At 50.8% G+C, this 25410-nt stretch overlaps 10 protein-coding genes across 10 annotated transcripts; 6 read left to right on the top strand and 4 right to left on the bottom strand.

Moving 5' to 3' along the window:
* Nucleotides 1–438: 438 nt before the first annotated feature.
* N7510_004014 (uncharacterized protein) lies at nucleotides 439–1062 on the top strand (the record flags this gene model as incomplete). Its single annotated transcript, XM_056975940.1, has 1 exon — nucleotides 439–1062. The coding sequence occupies one exon, from the start codon at nucleotides 439–441 to the stop codon at nucleotides 1060–1062; it is 624 nt and encodes a 207-aa protein (XP_056835896.1).
* Nucleotides 1063–1651: 589 nt separating this feature from the next.
* clrD (uncharacterized protein) lies at nucleotides 1652–3341 on the bottom strand (the record flags this gene model as incomplete). Its single annotated transcript, XM_056975941.1, has 3 exons — nucleotides 1652–2094; nucleotides 2144–3032; nucleotides 3252–3341. The coding sequence occupies 3 exons, from the start codon at nucleotides 3339–3341 to the stop codon at nucleotides 1652–1654; spliced, it is 1422 nt and encodes a 473-aa protein (XP_056835897.1).
* Nucleotides 3342–4962: 1621 nt separating this feature from the next.
* On the bottom strand, nucleotides 4963–8233 carry kin1 (putative serine/threonine protein kinase Kin1; the record flags this gene model as incomplete). Its single annotated transcript, XM_056975942.1, has 3 exons — nucleotides 4963–6875; nucleotides 6937–7564; nucleotides 7625–8233. 3 exons carry the CDS (start codon nucleotides 8231–8233, stop codon nucleotides 4963–4965), a joined length of 3150 nt encoding a protein of 1049 aa, XP_056835898.1.
* Nucleotides 8234–9985: 1752 nt separating this feature from the next.
* Nucleotides 9986–11491, top strand: N7510_004017 (uncharacterized protein; the record flags this gene model as incomplete). Its single annotated transcript, XM_056975943.1, has 1 exon — nucleotides 9986–11491. The coding sequence occupies one exon, from the start codon at nucleotides 9986–9988 to the stop codon at nucleotides 11489–11491; it is 1506 nt and encodes a 501-aa protein (XP_056835899.1).
* A 298-nt stretch (nucleotides 11492–11789) lies between these two features.
* On the top strand, nucleotides 11790–12851 carry N7510_004018 (uncharacterized protein; the record flags this gene model as incomplete). The annotated part of the gene is made up of 1 exon (XM_056975944.1): nucleotides 11790–12851. One exon carries the CDS (start codon nucleotides 11790–11792, stop codon nucleotides 12849–12851), a length of 1062 nt encoding a protein of 353 aa, XP_056835900.1.
* Nucleotides 12852–13214: 363 nt separating this feature from the next.
* N7510_004019 (acyltransferase family protein) lies at nucleotides 13215–14771 on the bottom strand (the record flags this gene model as incomplete). The annotated part of the gene is made up of 3 exons (XM_056975945.1): nucleotides 13215–13918; nucleotides 13973–14600; nucleotides 14658–14771. 3 exons carry the CDS (start codon nucleotides 14769–14771, stop codon nucleotides 13215–13217), a joined length of 1446 nt encoding a protein of 481 aa, XP_056835901.1.
* A 1732-nt stretch (nucleotides 14772–16503) lies between these two features.
* N7510_004020 (acetylxylan esterase) lies at nucleotides 16504–16896 on the top strand (the record flags this gene model as incomplete). The annotated part of the gene is made up of 2 exons (XM_056975946.1): nucleotides 16504–16771; nucleotides 16823–16896. 2 exons carry the CDS (start codon nucleotides 16504–16506, stop codon nucleotides 16894–16896), a joined length of 342 nt encoding a protein of 113 aa, XP_056835902.1.
* A 571-nt stretch (nucleotides 16897–17467) lies between these two features.
* Nucleotides 17468–20676, top strand: N7510_004021 (uncharacterized protein; the record flags this gene model as incomplete). The annotated part of the gene is made up of 5 exons (XM_056975947.1): nucleotides 17468–17487; nucleotides 17541–17886; nucleotides 17936–18228; nucleotides 18320–18622; nucleotides 18699–20676. The coding sequence occupies 5 exons, from the start codon at nucleotides 17468–17470 to the stop codon at nucleotides 20674–20676; spliced, it is 2940 nt and encodes a 979-aa protein (XP_056835903.1).
* A 233-nt stretch (nucleotides 20677–20909) lies between these two features.
* N7510_004022 (uncharacterized protein) lies at nucleotides 20910–21981 on the top strand (the record flags this gene model as incomplete). Its single annotated transcript, XM_056975948.1, has 3 exons — nucleotides 20910–20912; nucleotides 21025–21786; nucleotides 21847–21981. The coding sequence occupies 3 exons, from the start codon at nucleotides 20910–20912 to the stop codon at nucleotides 21979–21981; spliced, it is 900 nt and encodes a 299-aa protein (XP_056835904.1).
* Nucleotides 21982–23173: 1192 nt separating this feature from the next.
* Nucleotides 23174–24929, bottom strand: N7510_004023 (cytochrome P450; the record flags this gene model as incomplete). The annotated part of the gene is made up of 4 exons (XM_056975949.1): nucleotides 23174–23302; nucleotides 23384–24385; nucleotides 24472–24668; nucleotides 24725–24929. The coding sequence occupies 4 exons, from the start codon at nucleotides 24927–24929 to the stop codon at nucleotides 23174–23176; spliced, it is 1533 nt and encodes a 510-aa protein (XP_056835905.1).
* Nucleotides 24930–25410: the final 481 nt, after the last annotated feature.

A 25410-nucleotide genomic window follows, 5' to 3' on the forward strand; every position in this document is an offset into this window, starting at 1 on the left:
GTGGATCGCGGCGGGACTAGAGCAATAGATCTGGAGATTGGGGATTGGCATGAGACAACCACCTAAACCACCGCTGTTTCTTTCTATTTTTTCATTCTTGGAATTACATGTTGTTCATGGGATTGCGCGTCTCTGTGTTCTATGGTCTTCGCTCCCTCCGAATGCAGGGCGCGACACGACAATGCGATTGATTCTTCCGCTTCCGTCCACCACCGCATCCGGACAATGGCAATATGCCATGTCTCATAAGTGCCTGCAGGTCCTTGCAGCCAATTTTCTTCCCCTAATTACCGTCTCCTTTTTTCCCCTTCTATTTCTCCCTCTCTGACTTCCTCTCAGCAGAGAACCCTCAAAAATTATTTTCGGTCCATTGTGATATGGACCATTCGGCCTGGACTGCCAGTGCATAGACCATATCCACACACACATTCCACAGCGATGATGCACCGCCCACCCTTCCTCTCGCTCACCACCCGCTCTCCACGCGAGAGCTCCTTCTCCCCATCCTCCTCCACCACCAGCTTAACCGCCAGCCCGCCCGTCTCCCCCGCCTCAGGTACGCGTCGAGCCGGACAAAACAACCGACCATATCCACATCGTCCCGAGCACGGCGTCTCTCCCTCGCCCACGACAGCATACACCAAAGCCCCAAAGAAGAGCAAGGATAAGAATAATGATACCCACAAACTGAAAAGCATCCTCCCCTGCGCGGTCCTTCGCGGAAGCAGCTCAATGATGATGCTCCGCCGCCGGCCGTCGGCCGTGGACATGGCACTCAGCGAAGAACGATGCCGGTGTGATGACGACGCTATTGAGCGTCAGGGACTGCATATGATGGAGCCAAGGCCTGTGGATATGGAGATGCGGCCTGCTTCGGCGGGTGGCGCGCCCTTTGAGCTGGGATTTGCTGGGTCTGGACGCAGCTGGTCTAGCGCTGCGTCGGCGTCGTCGGCTGATGAGCGCGCTTCTTTGTCCAGGGGCCTGGCTGTGCAGCAGCCGCGGTTTGTGATGGGGGGATTTTTGAGGTTATGGAGGGAAGGGCTTGATTTGGGTTGGGGTTGATGGACGGTGTGGTTTTGGGTTATATTGCATTTGTATGGAGTTGTGGAGTTTGGGTAGTGTATTTTAGGAGCCTGGGATGGGTGTATATCTTTTCCGTGGAGGGAACAAATAATGTCTATTGTCTTCAGAAGCCTTGAGTTGGGTCATTATTGTGTAGTAGAACCAAGACTCAGCAAGTTAGGCCTATGTTCCTTGGATCTACTACCAATTTACCTAAATCTGCAAAACAATAACACAACCATTGCTGGCTAGATGCAGTTTGGATAATCAGACATCAACAACGCCAGCTCAAGGGAGGGAAACCCTGTCCCTCCTTCTTTTCAAAAACACCAGTAAAATGCCGCCTCGTTATTCGAACGTGATGGGGGAATGATGGGAGGAAATTATGGGGAATCACTATTAAAACACGATAGGGAGAGAAAACTCCCCAAGAGTCGCTCGCTAATCAAAACACACAAAGGTGGATGGGGTGGAAGTGTCGACTGGGAACAAAGGGTAGTTGTCGGGATCGTCGAATGAGATGTAGGAGGTGGTTGATGAATGAAGCCAACGGGAGATCTTCCATGAGGATGTCGATGAAGCCGATCGATTACTTGGTGCCTTTTCGCTTGTTAGGCCAAAGTTGCTTGCGGCAGTTCTCCTCCCCGCAAAGACACTTGACAGCATCGGGATCGATCGTTTCGACCATTTCAGCGTCCGGGTTGTAATCAAAGGTAAGCTCAGTATCTGCCGGAATATCGCGAAGCGCGAAGAACGCCAGGTCGTACAGGAAGTGATTGTCGCCTTGCTCGGTTGAGACTGGGATCAGTTTGCAATTGGGATTGCAAGAGTGGTTCATGAAGCGGGTGATGGTGCCGAACTTCTGGGCATCCACCACGTACTTGCACTCGCCGGACCAATCAAGGCTGAACAAGTAGGACTGGTCCTTCTCCGAGCCATCCTCGCGAATGCTTGCTTTCTCCTTGCTGATGACTTCACCTAGGTATCTATCGATAAATTGTCCCTTGCGAATAGGGCTAGGAGAGCGAAGACCTATAGGATTTAGTATATGGATTGATAGGCAATGAGTAGGTAGGCTTACCGAAACCACGAGGGCCCGTATGGAAGATCACCAGGTTGATGGTACGGCCCTCCTGAACGACATGGTTCCAGCACTTTTCATCCGAGGAAGAAGAACTGCATTCACACTGCGAGCTGCATTCAGAGATCATGACCTTGCGTTCGAGGAAATCGGAAGTCAGAAGGCCCTCATTGGAATAAGGGATGATCGTCTCGCTAGTATCTTCGTCCTTGTAAAGACAGGCGCACTTGTCAGAGCAAATTGGGTCACAGCTGCAGCCATAGAGGAACTCTTGTGGAGTCGGTTCGACTTCCTTGTGCAACTTGTACTCGTTTATGAAATCAAAGTCGGATGCAAGGCGTCGAAGGATTTTGGGGTCATTGACGTCGTAGGAGACAGGCGGTCCCTGGATGCAGTTCAGTTTGAATTGCAGCGTCTTGCGAGTTTCGTTTGCGGAATTGACAGTAGTACAGAGCAGAGTTTGTTTGCCAGCTGGCATAGGGGAACTACCGATCGCCAGAGGTGTCTCAGAATGCGAGATGGAAGGCCGAGAAAGCGAGTACTTGCGATAGCCAGCCATCTTCTCGAAGTGATTAGGAGTAAAGACCTCGACGAAGTTTGTCGCAACCCCAAGGGGCAAAGACAAGGCTTGCTCTGTCGCCTCGATCTGTCTTTGGAGATTAGGAGAAGGTCGTGGAATCACGACGCTAATGGAATCCGTAGACAGGTCAGGCCGTCGCGAGGACTGTCGCGAGGACTGGTCAGCGCTCTGGTCACGGCTCTTGTTGCCGATGCCCGCGTTGAGCGCAGCCTGAGAAGATAGGGCGCGTGGAATAGGCGATCTGTCGCCCTCTGTCGTCTTGCGTTTCTGTGGAATCGTAGTGATAAAATGAGCGATCTTGGCTGGAAACTAGAGTAGTTGGTTATTAGACTTGACTAGTAATGTTGACGACAAAGCAGGCAGTGTATGGGGACGGATATTCAAAAAAGTTAACTGCAGATCAGGCTACAGAGACAACCTGAAAAAAGTTGTATCTGAAGACAATTATCAAAGGCGTCTATGCAAGTTTGCGGACGGGAGCGGACTGCCGGAGGAAAAGCAAGAAATGGGTTTAGTTGGTTTACCTACCATCCTGTTCTCCTGATCGTCCTCTGCCGTCAAGTCGACGATAGCTTGATATGAGCGGCTTGGGCGCCAGCCCCTGCTTGCCGGCGCCATAGCGGTGGACCGAGTGGTGAGAGTACAGCCACGACACGTGCGATAAGAAAGAATCGGGCGATAGGAACAGAGGAATGAGTGGCCTAGTGGCCTAGAAAAAGGCTGACCAAGAGAGGAGAATAAAGTGAAAGAAGGAGGGCTGAGATAGGAGACGACAGTGAGGTTGGAGAGTAGACGAAGTTGGATAGCCTCTCGTTGTCTTGGTGGGAGGAGGAGAGAGCTTGGGGAGTGGACGGGGGGTGGCGGAGGTAAGGGGAAAACGAGAGAACCCCCCCCAGAGTAGGTTGGGTTGGTCAAAAGAGTGGTGGGCTTCTCTGAAGAATCTGCCGCTTCAACCCGCATTCTAGCTGACTTATTATAGCCACATCTATGTAGGAAGTTTAAGGTGTCTCGAGAGAGACATAGGTCTTATTTTTGGCTTTTTGCATTACTTTAGAAGCTTTAGGCTTATTTGTTTTATTTCTGACCTAACAACAAAGAAGTGATGCGTCCAAGGTAATGCGATGACTACTGGGCGGCCGGTGGCATGTTGTGGTCAATTCTGGTTTTAGGGGGCTGATTGGATGTTAATAGTGGTCGCAATTACCGCCCCTAAAACGCGGATTCCCGTGCCCATCGGGTTCCCACATCACCAAATGTCTAGGGGCCGATCACCATTATTAGAGGTACTAAAGGCTCTATAACAGATTAGGTACAATTATTATGACATTTCAAATTCGCCTTTGGGACAAATAAAGGACTATATGTTTGCTTGACTAGTTGATTTACGTAAGTTATTTGCCTACTACGTCTAAGTTGACCTATAAGTTTTACCCCTAACCTTGGAATTCCCGTCATTTGGTGTTCACTATTGAAGTAAGTAACTGATTCCATTCCTTTCCTTTTTGGTGAATAGAAAATGCCGATAGACTCTGGCGCTTTATCAAAGTGTTAAGAGAGCGGGCTGCACGAAGTTCGCCAACGAACTGGCCAACCCCGCCCGCCTAACATAATGGCAGAGAACCTATGTTCAGCCATGCTAAACGTCATCTCCTCGCAGTTCTCGATCTTAAGCACACTTGCATAAGGTCCGCTTCCTTAAATATTGTAAACGCAAACATGACTTGATCTAAGGAGGTGTATTTTAGTTCCATAAAAATCATATCGATTTGTCCCACAGAAAATATACAACGCCTTTCCCCTGCCGGTACAACAATCACTCGCAGGGGAGGCAGATAGATACCGAACACACACAAAATCTGGGCGCATCCACGAGTGCGTCTTCGCTGAGTTTTATCATACACCATGGAAGATTGAGGCACATGTCTAAACGGACGATGCGTGTTGGGGATGGATAAGCCAGACCGGGGAAGGGGGAGGGGAGGATGCGATTTCGAAAACAAAAAGACAATGGGAATGGGAATGGAATGGATGGATGGGAATCGATGGCTCTTTGATCTTCGAGGGCCACTCCGATGCGCATGCAATAATATCAGGACAATGATGGAAGATGCTCATGCGGATGCGTCGTTGATGGATGGTAAAAACAGGACAATGGCGAAAAAAAGGGGGAAAAGGATAGCCAAACAATCATTCAATAGAGAAACTCATGCTCTTCTCCAACCAATCCAAGGAAGCCGGACTACAATCGCAGAGCATCCAGGATCTTCTTGGCCATCTCTCGGTACTGCCACATGCCACCTGCGACCTTCTTGAACTGGATGCCGTGCAGCGAAAAGAGAGGGACCTTCACAATAAGAATGTCGAAACGCAGGATCATGTTTTCGCCGGTGTCGCTCTGCACTCGAGTGGTGGTCTCGCCAACGACTCGCTCGCCAGTCGACTGCGGTTGGTTTCGGGCCACGAATTCATCAGATTGATCAGAATTCGTCGTAAAACTTTGGTCCGGCGGGCCCTGACTTCGGCGTTGTAGCTTCGAATGTCCAGTGCGAGGTTCCTCTCGCTCATCGTGACCAAGCAGTCCACCGAAACTAATCCGACGGCGATGCGGGACCTGACCCTGTCTGTCGGGACTGGGTGGACTGGTATCCAACACTTTTTCAAGATCAATACTGGGGGCGTGGCGACAGCTGAACCCTCCCTTGACCTCATGATACTCCACGGATAGCTGATTCAAAACACGGATGATGTCGGCTCGAATGACGGGCAAGGGCTTGCTGCTGGTGGTCGAAACACTAAAGAGACCTTTAAGGTACACCGGCTTAGACAGATCTTCCCCATCATTGGCGCTCTGAAGGGCTGTGCCCGCGCCAGAAATATCAGCATCGGTCTCCTCCGGGACATTAGCCTCTCGGGCGGCCTCCCGTCGTGCTCGCCGGGCCTGTATGCTCTCTCGACGAGCATGGCCCAGTGACATCGTCCGTGTCGCGTGAGTGCGTCCACCAGTTCTTGTGCCAGACTGGTCTTTCTGGTTGTTTTGGTCGGAGCCACTAGTTGAAGGTGGATGACGATCCGCCGCCACGTCCAAGGCGTCAGCGTCACTCCTACGAGCGGCCCTTCGGGATCGATAATCTGCCGAATTGACGCTGGTAGATCGTTCAAGGAACTTGGCTGACTGCTCAGCTGATCCTGGAGCTGTGAGAAGATCTTGATGTTGGGGCTGGCTTCCCCCAGAGGGAATAGAGGCTGGGTCAGGACGCCGAGACTTCCGCATACTGAACCCACGATGCAATGGAGAGGCAGAGTCGGCAGGTGGCTGAACGTTGAGGATGGGAGTGTTGGGAGTGTTAGGAGTGCTGATGCGTTCCCGCTCGGCGTCGCGACTGCGATCTTTGGTCCTGCGTGTGCTGAATCGTCTCAAGAGACCAGCAGCAGTACCCGCTCTTTTGACCGGAGTGTCTTGTGGAACTGCCTGGCCAGATGACGAAGAGGTGTGCAGATTTTTTATACCCTCCGTGACTTCTTCCTCGCCATGGGTTCTGGCTCGAGGGCGGGATCGTTGGCCAGTATCCTTTTCTCCTGGAAGTTGGTACTGATTGGTGTGGGCGGCCACTGGGACGTCTGGCATTTGAAGATCGCTCGGGGTCTGATTAAGGGCAAGGGCACCAGGGCGAGCCTCGGCTCGCTCACGATCAAGCTTCTCCTTCACAAGGTGGTAGATGGAAACCAAAGGGCTGTAGGCATTCAGTGGGTCATTGCCCAGCTGAACAGCCTCAGCAGAAGGTGCAGAAAGCGTGTCACGGCTGGCAGCAGAATTCCGTCGCTTGTAGAAATCGAACACTCCACGTTTCTTCTCGGTGGGGTTGTATGCTGGTGCTTCGCGCGCGCTCAATCTCACAGCATGTTGATACTCTTCCGACTCCAGGACCTTAGTCAGTTGGGTCGTGATGTACTCCGGAGGACCAAAATCAAAGCCCGTCATCTTCTCGATGATCTCTGGATCCAGGGGAAGCTGCAACGGTTCGCGATGGGGGAGATAATTTTCTGGAGGAGTGTTGAAACCCTTATTCATCCACGGATGATTCAGGATCTCTGACAAGCTGGCACGCTGCTTGGGATCAGTGACTAGCATACGAGAAATGATGTGGCGACACTCTGCCGAGAAGTATTAGCAACTGTGTCACCAACCAAAAAAGGTAGAGGGTAAACAATATACCTGTTGTGAGCCCTGGAGGATATTCCACAACGCCTTTCTTGATTTTGGCATGAAGCTGGGGCATGCTTTGATCATCAAAGGGCACCTTCCCGCAAACTAGAACGTAAAGAACAATTCCAAAGCTCCAAACGTCTACTTCAGGACCCGTGTACTGTCTTGCCTGGAGCAGCTCTGGGGCAGCAAAATAAAGACTGCCACAGAATGTCTTCAAGAGACCTTTGGGGGAGAAGAGGTTGCTCAGTCCGAAATCAATGATTTTGATATCCCCCGTTTTGCTGATCAGGATGTTCTCAATCTTCAAATCTCGGTGAACAATGCTGTTGCGGTGGGAGTAATCCAATGCACTGGCAATCTGGCGCGCGAACTTGCGTGCCTGCTTTTCCTTCAGTTTGCCATGGGAGATGATGTAGTCCAGCATCTGCCCGCCGTTGACATATTCAAACAGCATGTACCAGTGGTAAGTGGTCCGCACTACGTCGCGCATCCCACAGATGTATGGGTGATTCACAAGGCTAACAATGGCAGCTTCTCGAGCTGTTCGGATCTCCTTGGAGCGATCTGCGCGCTCTGTGTCACGGCTGCTGCGGTGCTCTTCGGTCGAAAGTCGGGGGACGATCTTGATCGCAACCTGCAATTGAAATCAGTTACTTCTTTCTCAGACGGCAGATTCGGATCATTCTCTGATTACCTGTTCCCCGGTTTCCATGTTTTTAGCCAACTTGACCTTGCCCATACTTCCTGCGCCTATCGTTTTCCCTAAGGCCCACTGGCCCGTAGGCGTGGTGATTGTGGTACGACGCCTAGGCTGTGTGGAGGCGGTGGGCGGATGTGCCCCGGTCGCAGACTGTGAGGGGTCCGCCACACGGTCGGGCGCAGTGGTGGCCGTGGCGGATGTCATATCGACACTCTCTCGTTGATGGCCCTGGGCAGAAGGGTTCCTTTGGTGATGTCTTCGAGTCGACTCAGTTCGAGACGCAGTGGATGGGCGCTCTTGAGATCGCTCCGCCGACGCCTCACGACGAGAGGGCATTCGGCCGACATTGGGCGCCTCGAAGTCCCGTCGCGATACACTATCGACGGCAGCGTAATTTGAAGGAGGGCGACGGTCATGGGAGGGGGTTTTGGCGTGGGAGTAATGGGATTGCTGTGGAGGGGGCTGGGAGGATGAGGTCGGTCGGACCGCCACGCTGCGAGTGCGCTGAGGCGCGTCTGAAGCAGGTGGACGATGAGAAGAACGAGCCGAAGTAGAGTGGCTGCGAACGACGGGCGACGACGAAGCAGGCGCCGGGGCCGACATCACGATCGGTGGGATGATAATAAGAGTCGGTCAAAGGTAAAGGGAGCGGGGAGGCAGGCGCTGACGAGGAAACAGGGATCTGCCCCAAGCACGGGCCAGTAGCTGGGCCTCACTCAAGGAGAGAATCGGAATGTGCAGTCCGATAAAAGGAATGTGGGGAGGGTGAAAGGGGAAAGGAAGGAAGCGGGTGTGAAGGTGTTTGGGATGAAGGTGAAGAGAGAGAGAGAGAGGGAGGAGGGGAGGAAGGTAGGGGAGTAAGTTAGGGTGTGGAGGGCCAAAGGTACCAGAGAACGGGGGCGGAAGTTGGTACCCAAGACGATTGGATTTGGGACTGGCTACATTAGACGGACCCTGCTGGGTCATTAGTGTTAGTTAGTTCATGGTAAATGAAATAATTAACTATATCAGCCATTATGATCCCCTGATTCAGGCCACCTACTTCAAATATTCTAGCTACTACACACGGCGCCAAGGTATCGAGACAAGACCACCGACGTCATCCACGAACAGGCACTTGGATGTCATATATACTAGGCACCAGTTAGTCAACATAATGCTGATGATAGTACTCCCATTCTGCCCCCATGAACTACACGGCTCTTTATCTGTCAGAAGTGTCATCACCCCGTATTGGCCCAATAGGGAATGGTCCCAATCACGTGGAAGGTGCTAAAAATATCGATCTGAACTATACAATGTTGATCGATCATTCCGGACGGGAATCAACATGGCTAGATCATTCGTAGTGGCTAATTACAGCCAGCTACACCACTAATAATCCATTCTGCTCATTACAGCTTGGAATGTGACTAGGCTATTATTTTAGCCATTTTTTTGGATCTCGATAAACCCCCAGCTACAAGTACATACTCCTTTTTTCGCCTGAATTCCTGCAAATTTTACCCATCCTCGACAACGCCTTTTCGATCTAGAGAGAATTGTACACCTGCCACCTGAACTGCCCGATAAATTACCACTAGAGCATTAGCGGAGTGTGCGTACTCGTCGAAGCGGTTCAAGTACCTATTCTATCTAGGCAACTAGCTATTAAATACCAGCAAGATTTACGAATGCTACCGTTTCCTTTTAGAGGAAACACACATGTGGCTTAGTTGCCCGGCGACTTTCATCAGAAGCCTTGAGTCGTTGCATGGTATCATTGGAATTTCTATCAAGCTTCTAGTGATGTACTCTTTCAAATATATCAAGTATAAGTTTATAGGGAAGGTATATTTGTATTCCGCTTGCATAATATTGCTGTGGTTTCTTAGCGGTCGAGTAATGCGAGGGAATGTGGTTGTCTTTTTAATAATCATGTTGCCATTTCGAACCAAATGAAGGAGAGTTGAGAGGCCAATGGTCCCCTCTTTAATGGTTACACTTAGGTCCGCTTTAGCTATACCTGTATTTACGAGTAGACTTGGAAGTAAGGGCCAAATAGGGGGTCGAATATACCAGCAGCTGTACGTGGTGTGGGGAACGGAAGGGAAAAAGATCCCGATGCAGTCGTCAAACTTGCTGTTGAATAATGTGCTATTACTCTGCTACTATTGCACTTTTTCTATAAGAATTCCGAAGATGTACATTTTGCAAAAAAAGCCCAATACTGGTCAAACAAATCCATGGCGGAAAAAGCAAACCGTGGGTCCACGCTAAAACTAGCGCCTCGGCCCGTCAGCACGACCACAAAATGGTGCCATGATTTCTCCTGTTCCTGGTTGCTCATAGTTGATGGCTCTCCAACCTTCCTCCATGCTGTCATTGAGCTTGTCCTTTCAGAAATTATGCTTCTTTCTCCTCACTGGAGTCACTCGGACCCAAGCGACTCTTCCCTGGTCGTCCTCCGCCCCGAGTGCTACCCTGAATAAGAAAGATGACCAAGTCTCCTTTGATCCTCTTGGTGTTGCGGCAGTGCTCTACAACCCCCGAGCTGATAAGAGCGCTGCCCGGCTGTACACTCAGTATGACCGGGGTCTGTTCACCTGGCCCCATATGACGATGATCGGGGGCACTTTACCTCCAATGCAGATGCTAATGGAGAGTCTCACCGCGACGCTCAGCGGGATCCATCCCGCGATCAAAATGTGTGCCAAAGACACGACTATGATTCCCGTTCGGTCAGATATCTCGGGCAATGTGTTTCGCCAACTGCCTGTGAATCTGAGTAATGTCTGGCTCGGTGAAGCAATCTCGTTTCCCACTTCGAGTTTCCCCGGTAATGATTTCGCCGTGGTCTACGTAGATGCCATGCACGAGGATATTAAAAAGAGGAAAGATCAAATAAGAAAATCTCTCGGCACCGTCTGGTGGTGGACTTATAATCTGTTGCTCGATCTGATCGGTCTGGTGAACGGCGCCATGCTCATTACCGGCATGGTATGCGCCCTCCTGCTCGCGGATATTTGGGCTTTTACGCTGTTTTTCCTGTATGGATTTCACTGGATGTCATCGGTGTTTGTCTCTCTCACCAGCATGGTCAAGATCCACAAGCCAAAGACCAGAGAGGACTCTACCATCCGATACGCCGTCTATGAACGAGAGGAGGGCGGGACCGTCGTCTTCAAGGGGCCACAGGACAAACTGGAGGAATGGGCGCGGTCAACCTGGGAGTATGACCAAAAATGGACCAAAGACTGCCTCCATTGGCTTTGGGTCGTTTCCGGGACATTGTCTGGCATCGCGTCTGTGGCGTGTATGGTGAACATGCGCAGCTTCATGCAGCTGGCATTCTTAGGGGGTTTGCTCTATTCATCAATTGCTGAAGTAGTGGCCACCAGAATTGCGCGGAGTCTCCAAAAGATTGCCCACGGCACGATAAACATGGTCAAAGTCGTGGGGAACGAGTCTCGAAGTCAAGCAATCATCAGATTGACTCTCGAAGTCGACCCCAGGTGTCGGCTGACGGGACTAAATTGGATCCAACTGGGTCTGCTCCCAGACATGCCGGTATTTCAGCGAATGCAGACCCTTCTATTTCAAATCAATGAGATACAGAAAGCTGAGCAGGCTGAAGGAGAGCAGAAAATGGAATCGAAAGAGGCACAAATCCAGATCTTGGAGAGTGTTTTAGGCAATTCTCCAATCGATGACGAACAGGGAGTACCAGTAAACAACTGGAGGAACTCAGCTATGGAGAAAATGTTCGCCGAGTTCGAAAGCCACGCGGTTGGTTTCCCACGACGCTTGTCAAGACGTATAGTCAGGGAGATGAAGGAGGCCTTGGATATGCCGCTATTGCCCTCGGACTTAGATGATTAGCATGATTACTTGTTTAATTGATACTTATAATATATGAAAATAGGTTAAAAATCATATTATTGTTCCGTATTGTGTGACACACTCTAGATCGTCGACACTTCAACATCAATATTCGTTCCGTACGCCAAGTCCCGATGAGGAAAAAGAATAACCAGGCTCATAATAACCAACAATATACCCGGAGCCTATTCTGCTACATTTCTTTATAAAAAGAGGCAAGAGTGATTTGTCGGGTTATTTTTCTTTGGTCCACGTGACCGCGCGGGATCTCATTCACCCCGACGCCGGTGAGCGGGCGATGACCAACAGTCATGTTGACTTCCTTGACCCAGAGGACCTCATGAGCGAAACCCACCTTGAATTCAGCAAAAATGCTGCTCAGATCTGCGCTTCGTACGATGTAGGAGGCGGCGTCGCTCTTGGGGACTCATTCGCAATATACTCCGTTGTCGCATGGCCTCCAGACTGGAGTAGCATCGAAGAGGATGCCAAGCTCTATGCAGATCTTAAAGCATCTGCCCTTGCTGTGTCTAATGTTCTTCCTGTGTGGATTACATTAGATCAGAACTCTCCCGTTGGCCTGAAGTCTTTACCATGTTCACATCGTCAAGGTCGCCCGCATCCTCGGGACACCCTCCCATGGTTCCTGATCAATGCCACAAGATCTACCAAACACTGTGTTATCGGACACGGCACTGCTATGCAATCTCTTTTAATGATTCTCCAGCGGCCATGGTGTGTCCTTGAGCTTTGCTGCTGTGATACTGCAACCGTGGCGGCGATCCACGAATTTACCAGCACAGCGTCAAAGATCAACTCTACAACTTACAGTCCTGCTTTGAGGTTACTGTCGCATGAGATGGATAACAGATTTAAAGATCAGCCTCAGACATCCGAACGATGGAAATCGCTCTCGTCTGCACCCATGCACCGCTGGGCCAGGATTGATTCAACTTGGTTTGGCGCGAGTGCCATGTATGTGGAATTGTCCAGACATATCCTACGATCCCACAATGCATTCTGGCTAGGTCTTGTTGTTGCTTGCTCCGTGTATCTCGGTATCGCTTTCTCGGAGTTAGTCCGGACCCTGTGCGATACTACTTCGAATCCTCTCGTGGTGATGCATCTACGACCTATCAGCACATTATTCAAGAAGAATGATATGTTTCGACATCTAGACTCACTCATTACTGGAAAACCACGGCTCAGAAAGTGTAAGAGTGAAATTTCTCTTTGCTCAGATCGAAAGACAGCAGTCGAGGCATCTCTTTCACCAGGGCCAGACACCACCATTTACCGGAACTGGTTGATTGCACTATATAAGAAAATCCTGAATAGCATGGGCGATGGAGTACTTTGAAAAGCATTTGATGATTTACATATTGTGTTAAAGTCTCATAGAAGCGAGCATAATTTCCCCACGATGACGAATCCATGAACATGTTTTGAAAGAATTAGAAAGGAAAAAAAAGAGTAATGCTTCTTCTCAAAATTTTTTTCCATCCGTCTTTGAAAAAGCGAATTCTAATTCTTATCGCAATAAGTGAATCTTGCGGTGCAAATTTTGGAGGAAAGAAAGGTATCATTGGTAATGCGAGGCTAAACACAGACGATATGCAAAAAGTACAGTAACAGTAAATGCAAAAATTATACAACCCCCATGACAGTATGAATCAGACCATGTTACACAATATTGTGGTAGTATCATCCTCAACAACGAACCTTAAGTAGTGGTCATCGGGATGTTGGTCAAAGGCAATGATGGAGGTGGCTCGTCAACCTCCTCAAACATCAACTTCTCCAATTTTTGTGTCAACCTTGCACAGAATGGGTCCACATATGTCGTCCACAGAGACGCACATATATACACCAGCCCAATCCATAGTGGCATAGAAAGTGCTACAACCCACGGCTTCCGAAGTGGAATCCAGTGCGGGTGTAAAGGCTCGCCATCCTCGCCGTAGATTGGCTGCCCATGCTCATCAACAATATTTCCATCCCAGGGCTGACCGGTGATTCCATACAACATCCAGCATAGCACCGTGCGCAGAAGGGTTCCGTGGACCAGATACACGGCGAAGCTCTGTTTTCCAAACCAGAGAAGAAGACTGCTCGAAAGGAATTCTTTTGTCGAGGGGGAGATGTAGATAGCAAAAATGATCAGGTCGATGCCCACTGCGGTATACCGTTTGCCGATGTTGACCTCTGGTGGGAATATATATTGTGCCGCTTTGAACATGATGTCTGACCAGCCCATCCACTCCGGATGTTCGCCTGGATAGCCGCAGATGAACAGACCAGCACAGGCTAGGATTGCGGCTACAATTCGACGGCCCCATTTATGATCTGCAACGAACTGTTGGAAGGGTTTCTCGTATGACAGGTCGCTCAGAAACATGCCATAGACGCCCTGCATCTGGAACGTCTCTGTTATGTGGTTAGTCAAGGGGCTCATCAAGTAGTCCATGGTGGAGAACGAACCGATATCCTTAGCTGGATCTTGGTGGAAATATAGAAACATTGCCAAGTAGATAAACAGACGCCAGCGAAACTTGACGAACATGGTCGCACACAGCAAAATATAAACCAACATTGATGTAAGGAGCAGTGGCAGTAATGCCCATTGATGGTCGTCATAGGCCATATATCCCGTCGTCCAGGTACTGAGGAAATTCTTGAATAGCCGGACTATCTCTTCCAAAAATGTAGGTGCCAGATCTGGGGCTGCATAGCGACACCACCAGCAATCTGACCGGTTGGCCACGACGAATGCACCGAACTGCGCCATTGCCCAGGAAATGATCATTGCGATTGTGGCGGGAAGGATAAGACGAGGTGGTCGGCGGAATGCACTCTTTGCGATAGAAATAAAGGAGCCCATATGATCTCCATTTCGAGACTGCTTAATAGGCTTAAGTGCGCACACATAGCCAGTCAAGAATGCGAATATAGTGACGCCAATGCGGCCTTGCCACGGAATTCGCAAAACAGGCCATTGGAGGATACGAGGCGTCGCACGTTCGTTATCGCGGGGAGAAAAAAGATCGTAGTCCCAAGCTCGGGCAAGATGGGTGAGAATGACTAGAAAAGACGCGATTCCTCGCAAACCCTGAGATGAGTTCATCAGTACTGAACTTTGTCTGCGGAGGCAAGAGTCATCACATACGTCAATCCATTTAACGCTTTTTCTGGGATCCCCTTTTACTGACGGATCGCCAGATTTCCAAGGAATATTGTCCAGAAGACGTTCATAAAGGTGATTAGGCTTCATATACTCCATGGTGAAGTGAATAAGAGAAAGGAAAGGTTAAGGGAGTGACTTCGGGTCCAACAGTCTGTGGCAGAAGTACAGAGCCTCAGGGCTCATCAATATCATCAGGCAGCTTGCGGACACCAAACAAAAATAAAATAAAATAAAATAAACAAGAGGCACGAGAGGCACAAGAAGCACGAGAGAGTCAAGAAGAGAGAATCATTGGATTTGTCAAATAGCGGAAATAAGTAGGACGCCAGGGGATCGACGAACGCACACGAGCCAGACTACAGAAAGGACCCCAAGGCCAAGAGGAATGGGCAATATGGGGGAAATCCCTTGCCGCGCAGAATTTATCTCCAATCGGTCCTGCTGAGCCGAGGAACTAGGCGAAGGGCCGATATCCATGCAATCTCATCTCCAGGGACTGCGCTAGATGGAACCCTTGGAACTGAGCATCGAAACATTTAGGTCCTGTATACATCACACTACACTAGAATCTACTGGCTCTCAACCTTTTTTATATTCTCTATAGCAAATTTGTGATCTCGCTGCTCTCTCTCAACACAGAGCGGCGAGTGCTTTCACTGTGTGGGTTTGCAACATTCCCTGGCGATTTCATCATCAGATGTTTTCCCTTTTTGGACGACATGGACGATTGCGCCACGAGAGACGAATCATTCAAGAGTGACCATATGAGACACGTCCTAATCTGTGAGCAAGACAGTGTCAGAGGGCCCGCCCACAGCGTCGCCCGATTTACCTCCGGCCCAATAGCACGGCCGCATTGAAAATTGCCCATGGCAAAAATTTCGCCTCAATCGCGTCAGCTCTTGGCAAGGGATAAAAGTGTTATGTTGACGGTGTCATTTTCCAACATTCAAGGATCGCCGAGAAGCTCAGGATGCTGGACCTCATCCGGGCTTGAGGAATATCAGGAAAACAATACTCTTCAAAATTGAAACCAGCAGCTAACTCCGCTAAGAGGTTTGTGTGAGCGGAAACTCTAATTGGAGATGTTGAAGCGAGAAAGGCAGCACTACCGGGGTTGGCGGCCGATGGCGCGAACTTTAGCGAAAATGGTGATATCACATAACCCCTGAAATACTTCAATAATTTCAACCAGACGCGCAATACAATTTGTGTTTACTGAAATAGAAATAATGCAAGGTACATTCAGTTGATTTCCTGAGTTTGGAGATCAAGAAGTTATGGTTGCAATAATCTACAGTCTCTTCTCTCCACTTCCTCAGGGTCCGGTGCGAAACAGGCAATGATCATCACATCAGCCCTAATAATTGCGCGATCATGGCAGTATTTTGGGCCAAGCTCTTCCCGTTCCTCCAGGCACAAATCTTGGCGTTCATTCTACTCCGTATCTGCTTATTAAAACTGGTCTACGGTCGAGAACTACTTAAACAGTACAGACCTTGGTTGAATCAACACAATCAGGACGAAATGACAACTATTAGGGTACTTCCCTTCTTGGATCTGAGTCTAGTCAAATTGGTCAACTTGAGCGGCATCATGTGCATGCGATTCTCCGCGAGGGAGCATTTTTAGAACACATGTGCCAAGATCACGCCATCGGGGGTCGTGTGAAAAGGGGCTCATCAAATTCCACGCGCGTAGATTACAAGTGGACGATAATTAACAACGTAACCGACACGACTATTCTTTCAGCTTTAAGTCTCTGGGGGGGAAAAATAAAGGGTTTCCGCGTGGTTCAACGATCATCCTTTATGCTTGAGTGCTCAGAATGCAGATCGCATACCGAAGTCTATCCCTCTTGCTGTGGTTGTGGTGTGTGTCAGCTACGATATTGCAAAATGGTCAAATCAGGGAAGATGCCTATCCCGGGCAAGCCGACCGGATTGACCTAGATGATTCCTGGCGAAGTTACGGGCCTAACAGCTCTGAAATATCGTGGAAAGGCCGCTGGGACAGCAGATATATCTCATGTATGACGCTATGCTCCTCCGTCTGTCTTATCGATTCTAATCGCGAATGTCATAGGGTGGTCGTTGGTTTCTCCCATCCTTCTTAACTCAACTATGTCGCGTCTAACTCATCCAGAGCACCGGGACTCAAGGTCCAGTTCTCAGGAGACAAAGTATGTTATTATCCTTCTGCTGTTATGCTAGTGCTCTAAATGACAATCTTAGCTTGCAATAAGCTTCGGCCCAGAAACAAATGATGGTGTTTTGGTAGCTTATAGGTAACCCTCCCCATGGTTGACATTGGTTCCACCGATCTAAAACTACATAGAATTGGATCTTTGGATTGGCAATTCTCCAATGTGACCAGAGACTCGACCTATCAATTTGTCGGCCCTTGGTCAGAATTGGATGAAGATCTGAGGGAAGCGAAGAAGATGTTTGAAATGAGAGGTAAAACTCATAGTCCGAAAATCATGTACAACCACTGACTTTTTTTGTATAGTTACCAATTGGGGGATTGGATAAGTTTACCTACTCATCCTCTAAGTTCTTTGCTTACGATTCACACGGTTCAAATTGCTGGCATATCGGTTGACGAAAACACTCAACTTACAAAACCTCCAACCTTCGAGAAAAAAGTGGAAATTATAGGAGGGTCGTAAGTATCTGAATACTTCTTGAAGTTTTTGAATATACTCACACTCTATAGCTTGGCGTCGGGCCAATATGGTACCTACGAAACCATCTCTTCATGGGCCTTCCTGTTCGGAGCTGGCCTAGGGAATGTTGAATTTGGGATTACGGTTAGTCCTACTCAAGAAGCTCTATCGAGCATACTGATATATTTTGCATTTAGGCCTACCCTGGGATCTGTCTGGTCGATCAGCAATGTTACGGAGGTTATTCTCGTGGCATGGTATGTCAGCCCCCACACATTCAAGGATTTGAGCTCACGGAATCAGACATGGTATTGGCATCGAGCGCCCGATCCGGGTTCCCGTTCCCGCTCTATGTACAACCGCGACGATTTTGAGAAATGGGACGTTGAAGCTGAACAACCAGCGGACCTTGTCATCATCCAAATGGGAGGGAATGACCACCGGCACCCGAACGAGATTCCCGGCCCCGACTTTTACCACGCGTACGTGGAGCTGATCGAAGATATACACAAAACTTGGCCTCATGCAATTGTCCTTATCATGGTAAGTTCTCTTTTTTAGAGTAATAGTGCCTTTGGGCTGATGGAAACAGTCGCAATGGGGCCCATGGAGGAAAGAAGGCACTCAGTATGTGCCACGCACCGTCTACGAGCAAGAGACCAAACGCGTGCATGACCATTTTAAGGACAAGGGATTTGTCTACTACTTTCCCACGGAAGGCATCTTGCAGCACAACGATATCAATCCCAAGGACCATCCGACCGATGTGGGCCATATCAAGTTGGCGAGCCATTTGCTTCAGTGGACGAAGCTCATCTTACGGTGGAACCTCGAGCCAACAGGAGAGGTGCAACATGGCACGCTATACTGGAATAATCAGCAGGAGTATTAGAGATTTACGTGTACAGTTGTATAAAGTTGTAAAAAATCTCATTATTGTATAGATCAGAGCCTCGGTGGCGCTAAACCTGATTAGGCTCCCGGCGATAACACCTGGAGGTCCAACTTCTTCTTCGTCTTCCTCCTCTTCAACTCGCAACCACCGTCGTCATGCTCTCCCCCGACTGATCATGATGACTTCAAAACGCACTCGCGCAGCTTTTGAGGCCGATATTCAATCCCAACAGTCTCCCTACGTCGTCTATGGAACCCCGCTCCCGCCCCTCGATGCCGGCGTCCGGGACGATGGGTCGTACATGCCCGTTTGGAAACAGGAGGTGACCGATGAACGGGGTAGGAAACGACTTCATGGTGCATTTACCGGTGGATTTAGTGCTGGGTAAGTCATTTCAAGCTGCACACACGATCTCACTCGCGAAATTCAGGAAGCGCTAACAACAGCCTCGCACCTTTAGGTATTTCAACAGCGTCGGCTCGAAAGAAGGATGGTCTCCCGCTACCTTCATCTCTTCTCGCCAGAACCGCGCGCGGGATGCGAAACAACCGGTGCAGCAACGAGCGGAGGATTTCATGGACGAGGAGGATTTGCGCGAGGCAGAGGAGTCGAAGAAGCTACAGACTGCGGAGGGATTCGCAGGCTTTGGTTCTACAGAAACGGATGCCACGCGACGGGCAGGTCTTATTGACTTGTTGAAGGCTGGCGGGGAGACCATGGGAGTGAAGCTATTGAAGAAGATGGGGTGGCGCGAGGGTCAGGGAATTGGTCCGAAGGTCCGACGCAAAGCCAATCTCGACGATAGGGCTGCCACGGGCGGAGAAGGAGCTGAACAAACCTATCTCTTTGCGCCAGAGAATCCTCCCATGGTTGCCTTCATCCGCAAGACAGACCTGAAAGGTCTTGGGTTTGAGGGAGAAACACGCCTCGGGGAACGTCTGGAGACACCTAGCGGTAAACCCGATGAAGAGAGCTCAGATTCGTTTTTCGAAGGGCGTCAAGCTCTGCTGGGAAAATCAAAGATATCCACGGCGAAAGAAACACGCCGCGGAGGATTTGGTGTTGGCATCCTCAACGACACCGGCTCAGATGATGAGGACCCTTACTCTCTGGGCCCACAGATCTCATACAACAAGACCATCGGCGGAGACAAGAAGAAAAGGAAGAAAGATGGAAAGCCGGCTATTGCGTCATCCAATCCTCTGTTGAGTTCGAAGCCCGTCTTCATATCGAAGAAGGTCGCAGCTGCGCGGAGTGCCGGGGGGTTCAGGAAATGCCGTGATGGCCGGTTGCCACTTGATGGATTTGTTCTTGCAGAAGGATTCTCCGGTCTGTCTCTCTCTTCAGACAAGAAATATGAGTCTCCTCAAATCCCAAACGGATGGAAATCATCCAAAGCACCATTGTCCACAGAGCAGAACCCAAATCCGTCAGATTACGTATCTCCTGCCGATGCTGCCAAAGCTTCATCTCTGGACCCAACCTCCAGAGCCGCAGTTTTGGGTGAGGCCCAACTGCCTGGAAAGTCCATCTTCGACTGGATGACTCCAGAGGCTCGAGCCAGAATTGCTAAACTTACTGGAAAAACCAATCTTCCCCCAGCGCTAGGTGAGAAGGCCCCGAAGGGTTATGAGCTGTCCGAGTCAGAACAGCGCAAGGATCTCTGGGATCTTGTACCAAAGCTAGATAAGCAACTCGCAGTGCAAGCCTTGACACGAGCAGTCAGCGGCTGGATGCCTTATTCGGAAGACGAGGACAAGCGCACACGCTATCGGACCTTTCTCGAAATCCGTGCAGGTCTTCGAGATTCTCTGCCGGATCGATTGCCCGGTTCCAGCACAGACGACTGGGTTACGGAAATGCAAGAATTTGCCCGGGCCGCCGAGGTATTCAAGCCCATGTCGGGACTAATGGCTTCACGTTTCACCTCGGCGTCCTCGACTCCGAAAGTTGGCTCCGATGCACCCGACTCCTCCACCGACTCGGGTCTCAGCCGGCCCGCCGATAAGCCGGAGGACCCGGCCGTTGCAGCAGCCAAGATCGGCATGTTTGGCCAGATGACCCGCAGCACTGTCTCCTTCTATCCGGCTCGTCTGCTTTGCAAACGATTTAATGTCAAACCACCATCCCATGTGCAGCTGGATCCAGGAGAACAGCCTGGGGGCGATGAGGGCGGAGGACCGGGCAAGAGATTCCAGTCGGGAGGGTACCAGACAGACACTGGGCCCAAGGCATTGGTGTCACAGGAAGCCATGAACCAACTTCTTCTGTCGGCAGGGCATCCGCCTCCGCCTGGGGCTAACGAACGCGGATCTGCACCAGAGATCCAACGCCCTGCGGTGGAGCCGGAACGCAACGAAGCCCTGGAGGCGGAGCGACCGGGCGATGCGGTTTTCAAGGCGATTTTTGGCGACTCGGAGGATGAGGGGTCGAGCTAGCATATAGATATAAATATATATAAATTCATGTTCATTAGCATCGATGGGCATCTAGAAACGCTGCAGTGCAACCTGGCAGAAATAGTGGTGGTGCTCGGACCCAACTAATGTGGAGCATCCGTCGAGGCTTGATTATGAGGTTGAGCTTCTTCCATCAGCTACTACTTCACCCCCCTCATTTCTCGCTCTTTCTCGACCTCCCCTCTTCTGCCGTATGGAGCGTCGTGCTCACCATGGTATGCATTTGTGCCTCCACTCAGCATGATCGGCCCAGCCCATCTGTCGCTCGCTCTAACCACCAGCCGGATTCTCAAGAACAAAAGAGGGCTGACCACTGCTTTCGTCTAGGGTTGCTGCGCATCACGGCCATCGCCTGACGACGACCATCCCCCGTCCGAAAACGACGGAGACCAACACTCCCAGCAGACTTCTCGCAATAACAGCGCCGCTGATCCCTCCGTCTCCACAACTTCCGGCCGCCGACGCACGCGACGGCCCGCCCCCAACATCCCACTGGACGAACACTACAATGAGCCCGTGCGCCTCCACGTCTGGAGCAGCAAACGCCGCACCTGGACGCGCGTTCAGCTCGACCGCGAGCGCCGCGAGTTCTTTGAGACTCGCGTGACCGGCCGCCCGGAAGTGTGGGCGGCGCTCTCGTCTACGATCTCGCTGATACGCGCCGGCGACCTGGCCACGGCGCAGAGCATCGTCGATGCAGCCGGTATAACCATCCCAACCGGTGATCTGTGCGAAGGTGCCTACGACGAACAAGGCATGCTCTACCGTCTTCCGCAGTGCATCGTCAGCGATCCCGACAACATGGTCCAGAATACATCCCCGGTCCCTGGATCCGACGACGAAGCACGGGACGAGGATACCAAGGCCATGTCGGACGGTGGGCTGGCGACGGACGACGATGCCTCGGGCGATGAGTTGATCGACGAGGATCTGGAGCGGCGCCGCGATGAGAAGGGCAAGACCCGTGAGCAGGACCTTATCCGCGTGCAGACGCGGCTAAGTGACCGTGGCGGTCCAGACTTGGTGCTGCAGGTAGGTAAGGATCAGAGCGTGGGGTTTCTAACTCGCAAGATTCATCACGAGGCAGGGGTAAGTCTTCTGGACGCCTGTTTGGATCTGCTGCTGGGTTTCTAACTGGTATTATCACAGCTTGCTGGTCATCAGCGCGTGCGTATCGCCTACCTTGGCCACGTTCTGAAAGAGAACGAGTCACTGCCCGACCAAGGGTGGCAGAGCGGTCATATTATCAATGCTCTGATTGCGTCTCGCTTTCCGGTCTCCTAGCCTGAGCACAGGGCTTCCAGTATTCTGATTCAAAGACTGGTTCCCTCTCGTCATTCTCCTTACACATCCCCTCACACTCTCATCTTGGCTTCTCTCCTCTCTCTCGGCTTCAGCGTTCCGGCGTCACTTATCTCTTCGATCTGATGTTCCCTGCATAATACCCCTGCATTCTTTAGCTGGTCTCGTTTTTCTCTCTGGTGGTTGGTGTTTCATCTCGAAGATTCTATTTTTGTAGTCTTGTTATTCAGATTGATCTCTCTATGAGCATATTCAAGCTTGATCCCCAGGCACTATGGCCACTCACACCATATGCGATCTGAAATTTTAAAGAGCTCATTCTAGCCCTGTAGGGTTGGTCTAGCAATCTCTCCATGATCTTGAAGCGTGTCTGCCGTGACGAGTGCTCTAGAGCGGTTGACGCGGAATGTACTCTTTTCTCAGAGTTAAATGAATTGTGACCCAAAATCTCCATCGACTGGCATCAGGAGTAAGTAACTAATTTTGTCAAAAATTAAAAAATCTAGTTCGTCGGCGATACGACAAAAATGCAAAAAGAATGTGCATCATCCGTGAATCGAACACGGGCCTCGTCGATGGCAACGACGAATTCTACCACTAGACCAATAATGCTTTTTCTTGGCAGTTATTGAACTTGCTTATCTTATGACCATAGATCTTGCGTAACAAAAGACGGGTATAGAGTCCCTGGATAATGGACATTTTCTTCTTCTATCTTCCCTTCTGGTAACATGAAATGATGTACGATAATATATCTATTACTCAGCCTTTTTTTTTTTACCTAAGTCCCTGAAAAAGCTCTCAGAACTCGTACTGGAAGGGTTGTGGTAAGACATAATCGAAAATATATATATCTTGGTATCCAACCAATTCCATAGTGCTTGCCAACAAAGAAAAAATTAGAGATACCTCCAACTAAGTACTACAATGAGTCCTATGTAAAATTGGAACATCTCTGATAAGATCGTGAAAGCTGACCCCCAAAATGACGCAGAGCCACAGAGGCGACCGTTGTTTTCCTTCCATGTCGGAGAATGCAGGGCTGGGAGTTTTGAACGAGAACGGATGGTATAAAATGTTGAAGAATCAGCCTTATTCTACCACTGAAAACCCTTGCAAAGCACTACCATGACGGGGTACACCAGATATTACACTGGAACTGTTTTCTACTCGGTCACGGGGAACAGGGCGTTCGCTCCATCACTTGCACCCACATATTTGAAATCGCGAAAAGCCCGAGGTAGTTCCGGACATCCCAGGGACGCGTAGGATTGATAAGCGCCAGGTCGAAGTTACGCAAGAGCTATGTCCATTCGGAGGACCGTTAGCGTATCGTCGAGAAGAAAGGCGACGGTAGCAGGCAGGCGGAGCTGTTTCTACTTACCTCGAATACCGTCTTCCCGATCTCTATTTGGGCCACTGTTTTCCCTAGACACTGGAATTTGCCGTGACCGAATATGAGGTCGTTGGTCCGAACCATGACAGCCAACTTGGCAGGGTCTGACTCGAGCCACCGCTCGGGCCGGAAAGCCTTTGCGTCCTTCCCATAGATCTTCTCGCTCTGGTGCATAGCGTTCGCCGAGTACCCGATGCAAACGCCGCCCGGTAGGAATACGCTCTCGCCGTCCACGATGACAGTGTCGCCCCCTGCGGGGACATCGCGCGAGAAGATGTTCGCCACAGGCGGCCAGACTCGCAGAGCCTCGCGGATCACGGCCTGGAGGTACGGAAGCTGTCTAGCCTGGGCGGCAGAAATGAGGCCTTCGCCCGCGCTCGGAGCATGACCGCGGCGCACGGCATCGTCGACCTCGCGCTGCAGCCTGAAGTAGACGCGGGGATTCGTCATGATGTGCAGAAGGGTACCACGAATGGCGCCAGCAGTGGTGTCGGAGCCCGCGATTATCTGCTCTAGCGCCTCGGTGCGCAGCTCGTCGCCCTTTAAGCCGTGGCGCATGAAGGAGGCCAGCATATCGGACCGTTCGTCGACGGAGCTCGCAGCGCGCTCGTCGACCAGGCGGAAACATGCTGCCATCATCCTACCGAAGCCGTTGTTGTCCTTGGGTGAAGGTGCAATGAACCTGCCGATGAAGGGGGCCTGGGTGATCCAGCTAAAGCCCATCGCAAGGGCGGTATTGCCGATAGCAAGCCCCTCCTCACTCGATGAGAGGTAGTCGTCCACGTCATGGTCACTCTGCAACATACCGAACGCCTTGCCGAGGCCGACGCTGCTAATAACATCGAGTGTAAAATACTGAACCTTCTTCGCTAGGTCCATGGGCACAACCTGGCGGTCGGATGAGACATATTTGGACTGGATGAGGTTCAGGAAATCTTGGAGTCGCTCATCTACAGACCCCTCAAGGTGGATATTCTCCCTTCCCGAATACTTTATAAGAATCACCGGTCAGCAGTTTATGGCGGTATGAATGGATGGGGACGGGGTCAGAGAGGAAGAAGAGGCAGCCATCATACCCCTGGAGCCATCTGCTTTCTTCGTCGCTCGTGTTTCGCGTTATCCGTCTGACTGAAGACATTGTCCCTCCGGTACTCGATCCGCGTGGCTGTGTAGTACCACTCGGAGCGCTGGTAGCCCGGCTTGTTGTTCACGTGCATCCAAACTTCAGGGGAGGATGTGATCAGCACTCGAGGCGCGACGCGGGCGATCGGCCCTGAGTCGATCGAGACTGTTAGCTGTAGGAAGAGATGTCTGGAAGGTGCCTCGCACCATGTTTCTGGTTGGCTTCTGCATACCACTCGTGGCAATTGCCCCGAAGCATCGCCATGCTATGAGGCCAGTTCGAGATGCCGGTCCATGAAGGTCCCCGGAATTGCCTCAACTTAGCATACGCCGTGATCGCCCTGAAGATATAGAGGCTCAAGAGACCGCAGAGGAGCGTCACAGCCTGCCCAGATAAGGTGGTTACCCCCATGGTGGAAAAACGCAACAGGAGATGGTTCTTGACTGGAGGGGTCGCAGAGCGTGCGAGATACTATTGAACGTGGAAATGCACGATATATTGCGGAGTAGCGCGGGAACGGGACCTTGCCGGGTTGGCGTGGTTGATAGCGGCCGTTGCGGCACGGTCCTGCTGTGAGGGCTACGTGTTGTCTATACGTGCCCACCCGTCGCCCCCTATCGCCTCCGCTGGAAACTGGAATACCGTCGCACGTAGATCCACCTTCTAGTGCCGACTAGCGTGCATAGAGATTACCTCTTAACAAAACCTACGATGGTAATCGAGCTGTGGTTTGACTGTAGACTGGTCAATGCTGGACCAATCACTAGTAGCCTGCGGCCGGCCCCTCGTACTTTCTTCCTTTATTTGTAAGTACCTAACCTAGACCTGACTCGGTCGACCTCGTCTGAGCCGGAAGTTGCTGGTTAAACGGTTCGAGCGGACACTCCCGGAC

This window comes from Penicillium lagena (assembly GCF_028827675.1).
Source record: "Penicillium lagena strain IBT 129212 chromosome Unknown utg000002l_segment0_segment0, whole genome shotgun sequence".
NCBI lineage: Eukaryota > Fungi > Ascomycota > Eurotiomycetes > Eurotiales > Aspergillaceae > Penicillium > Penicillium lagena.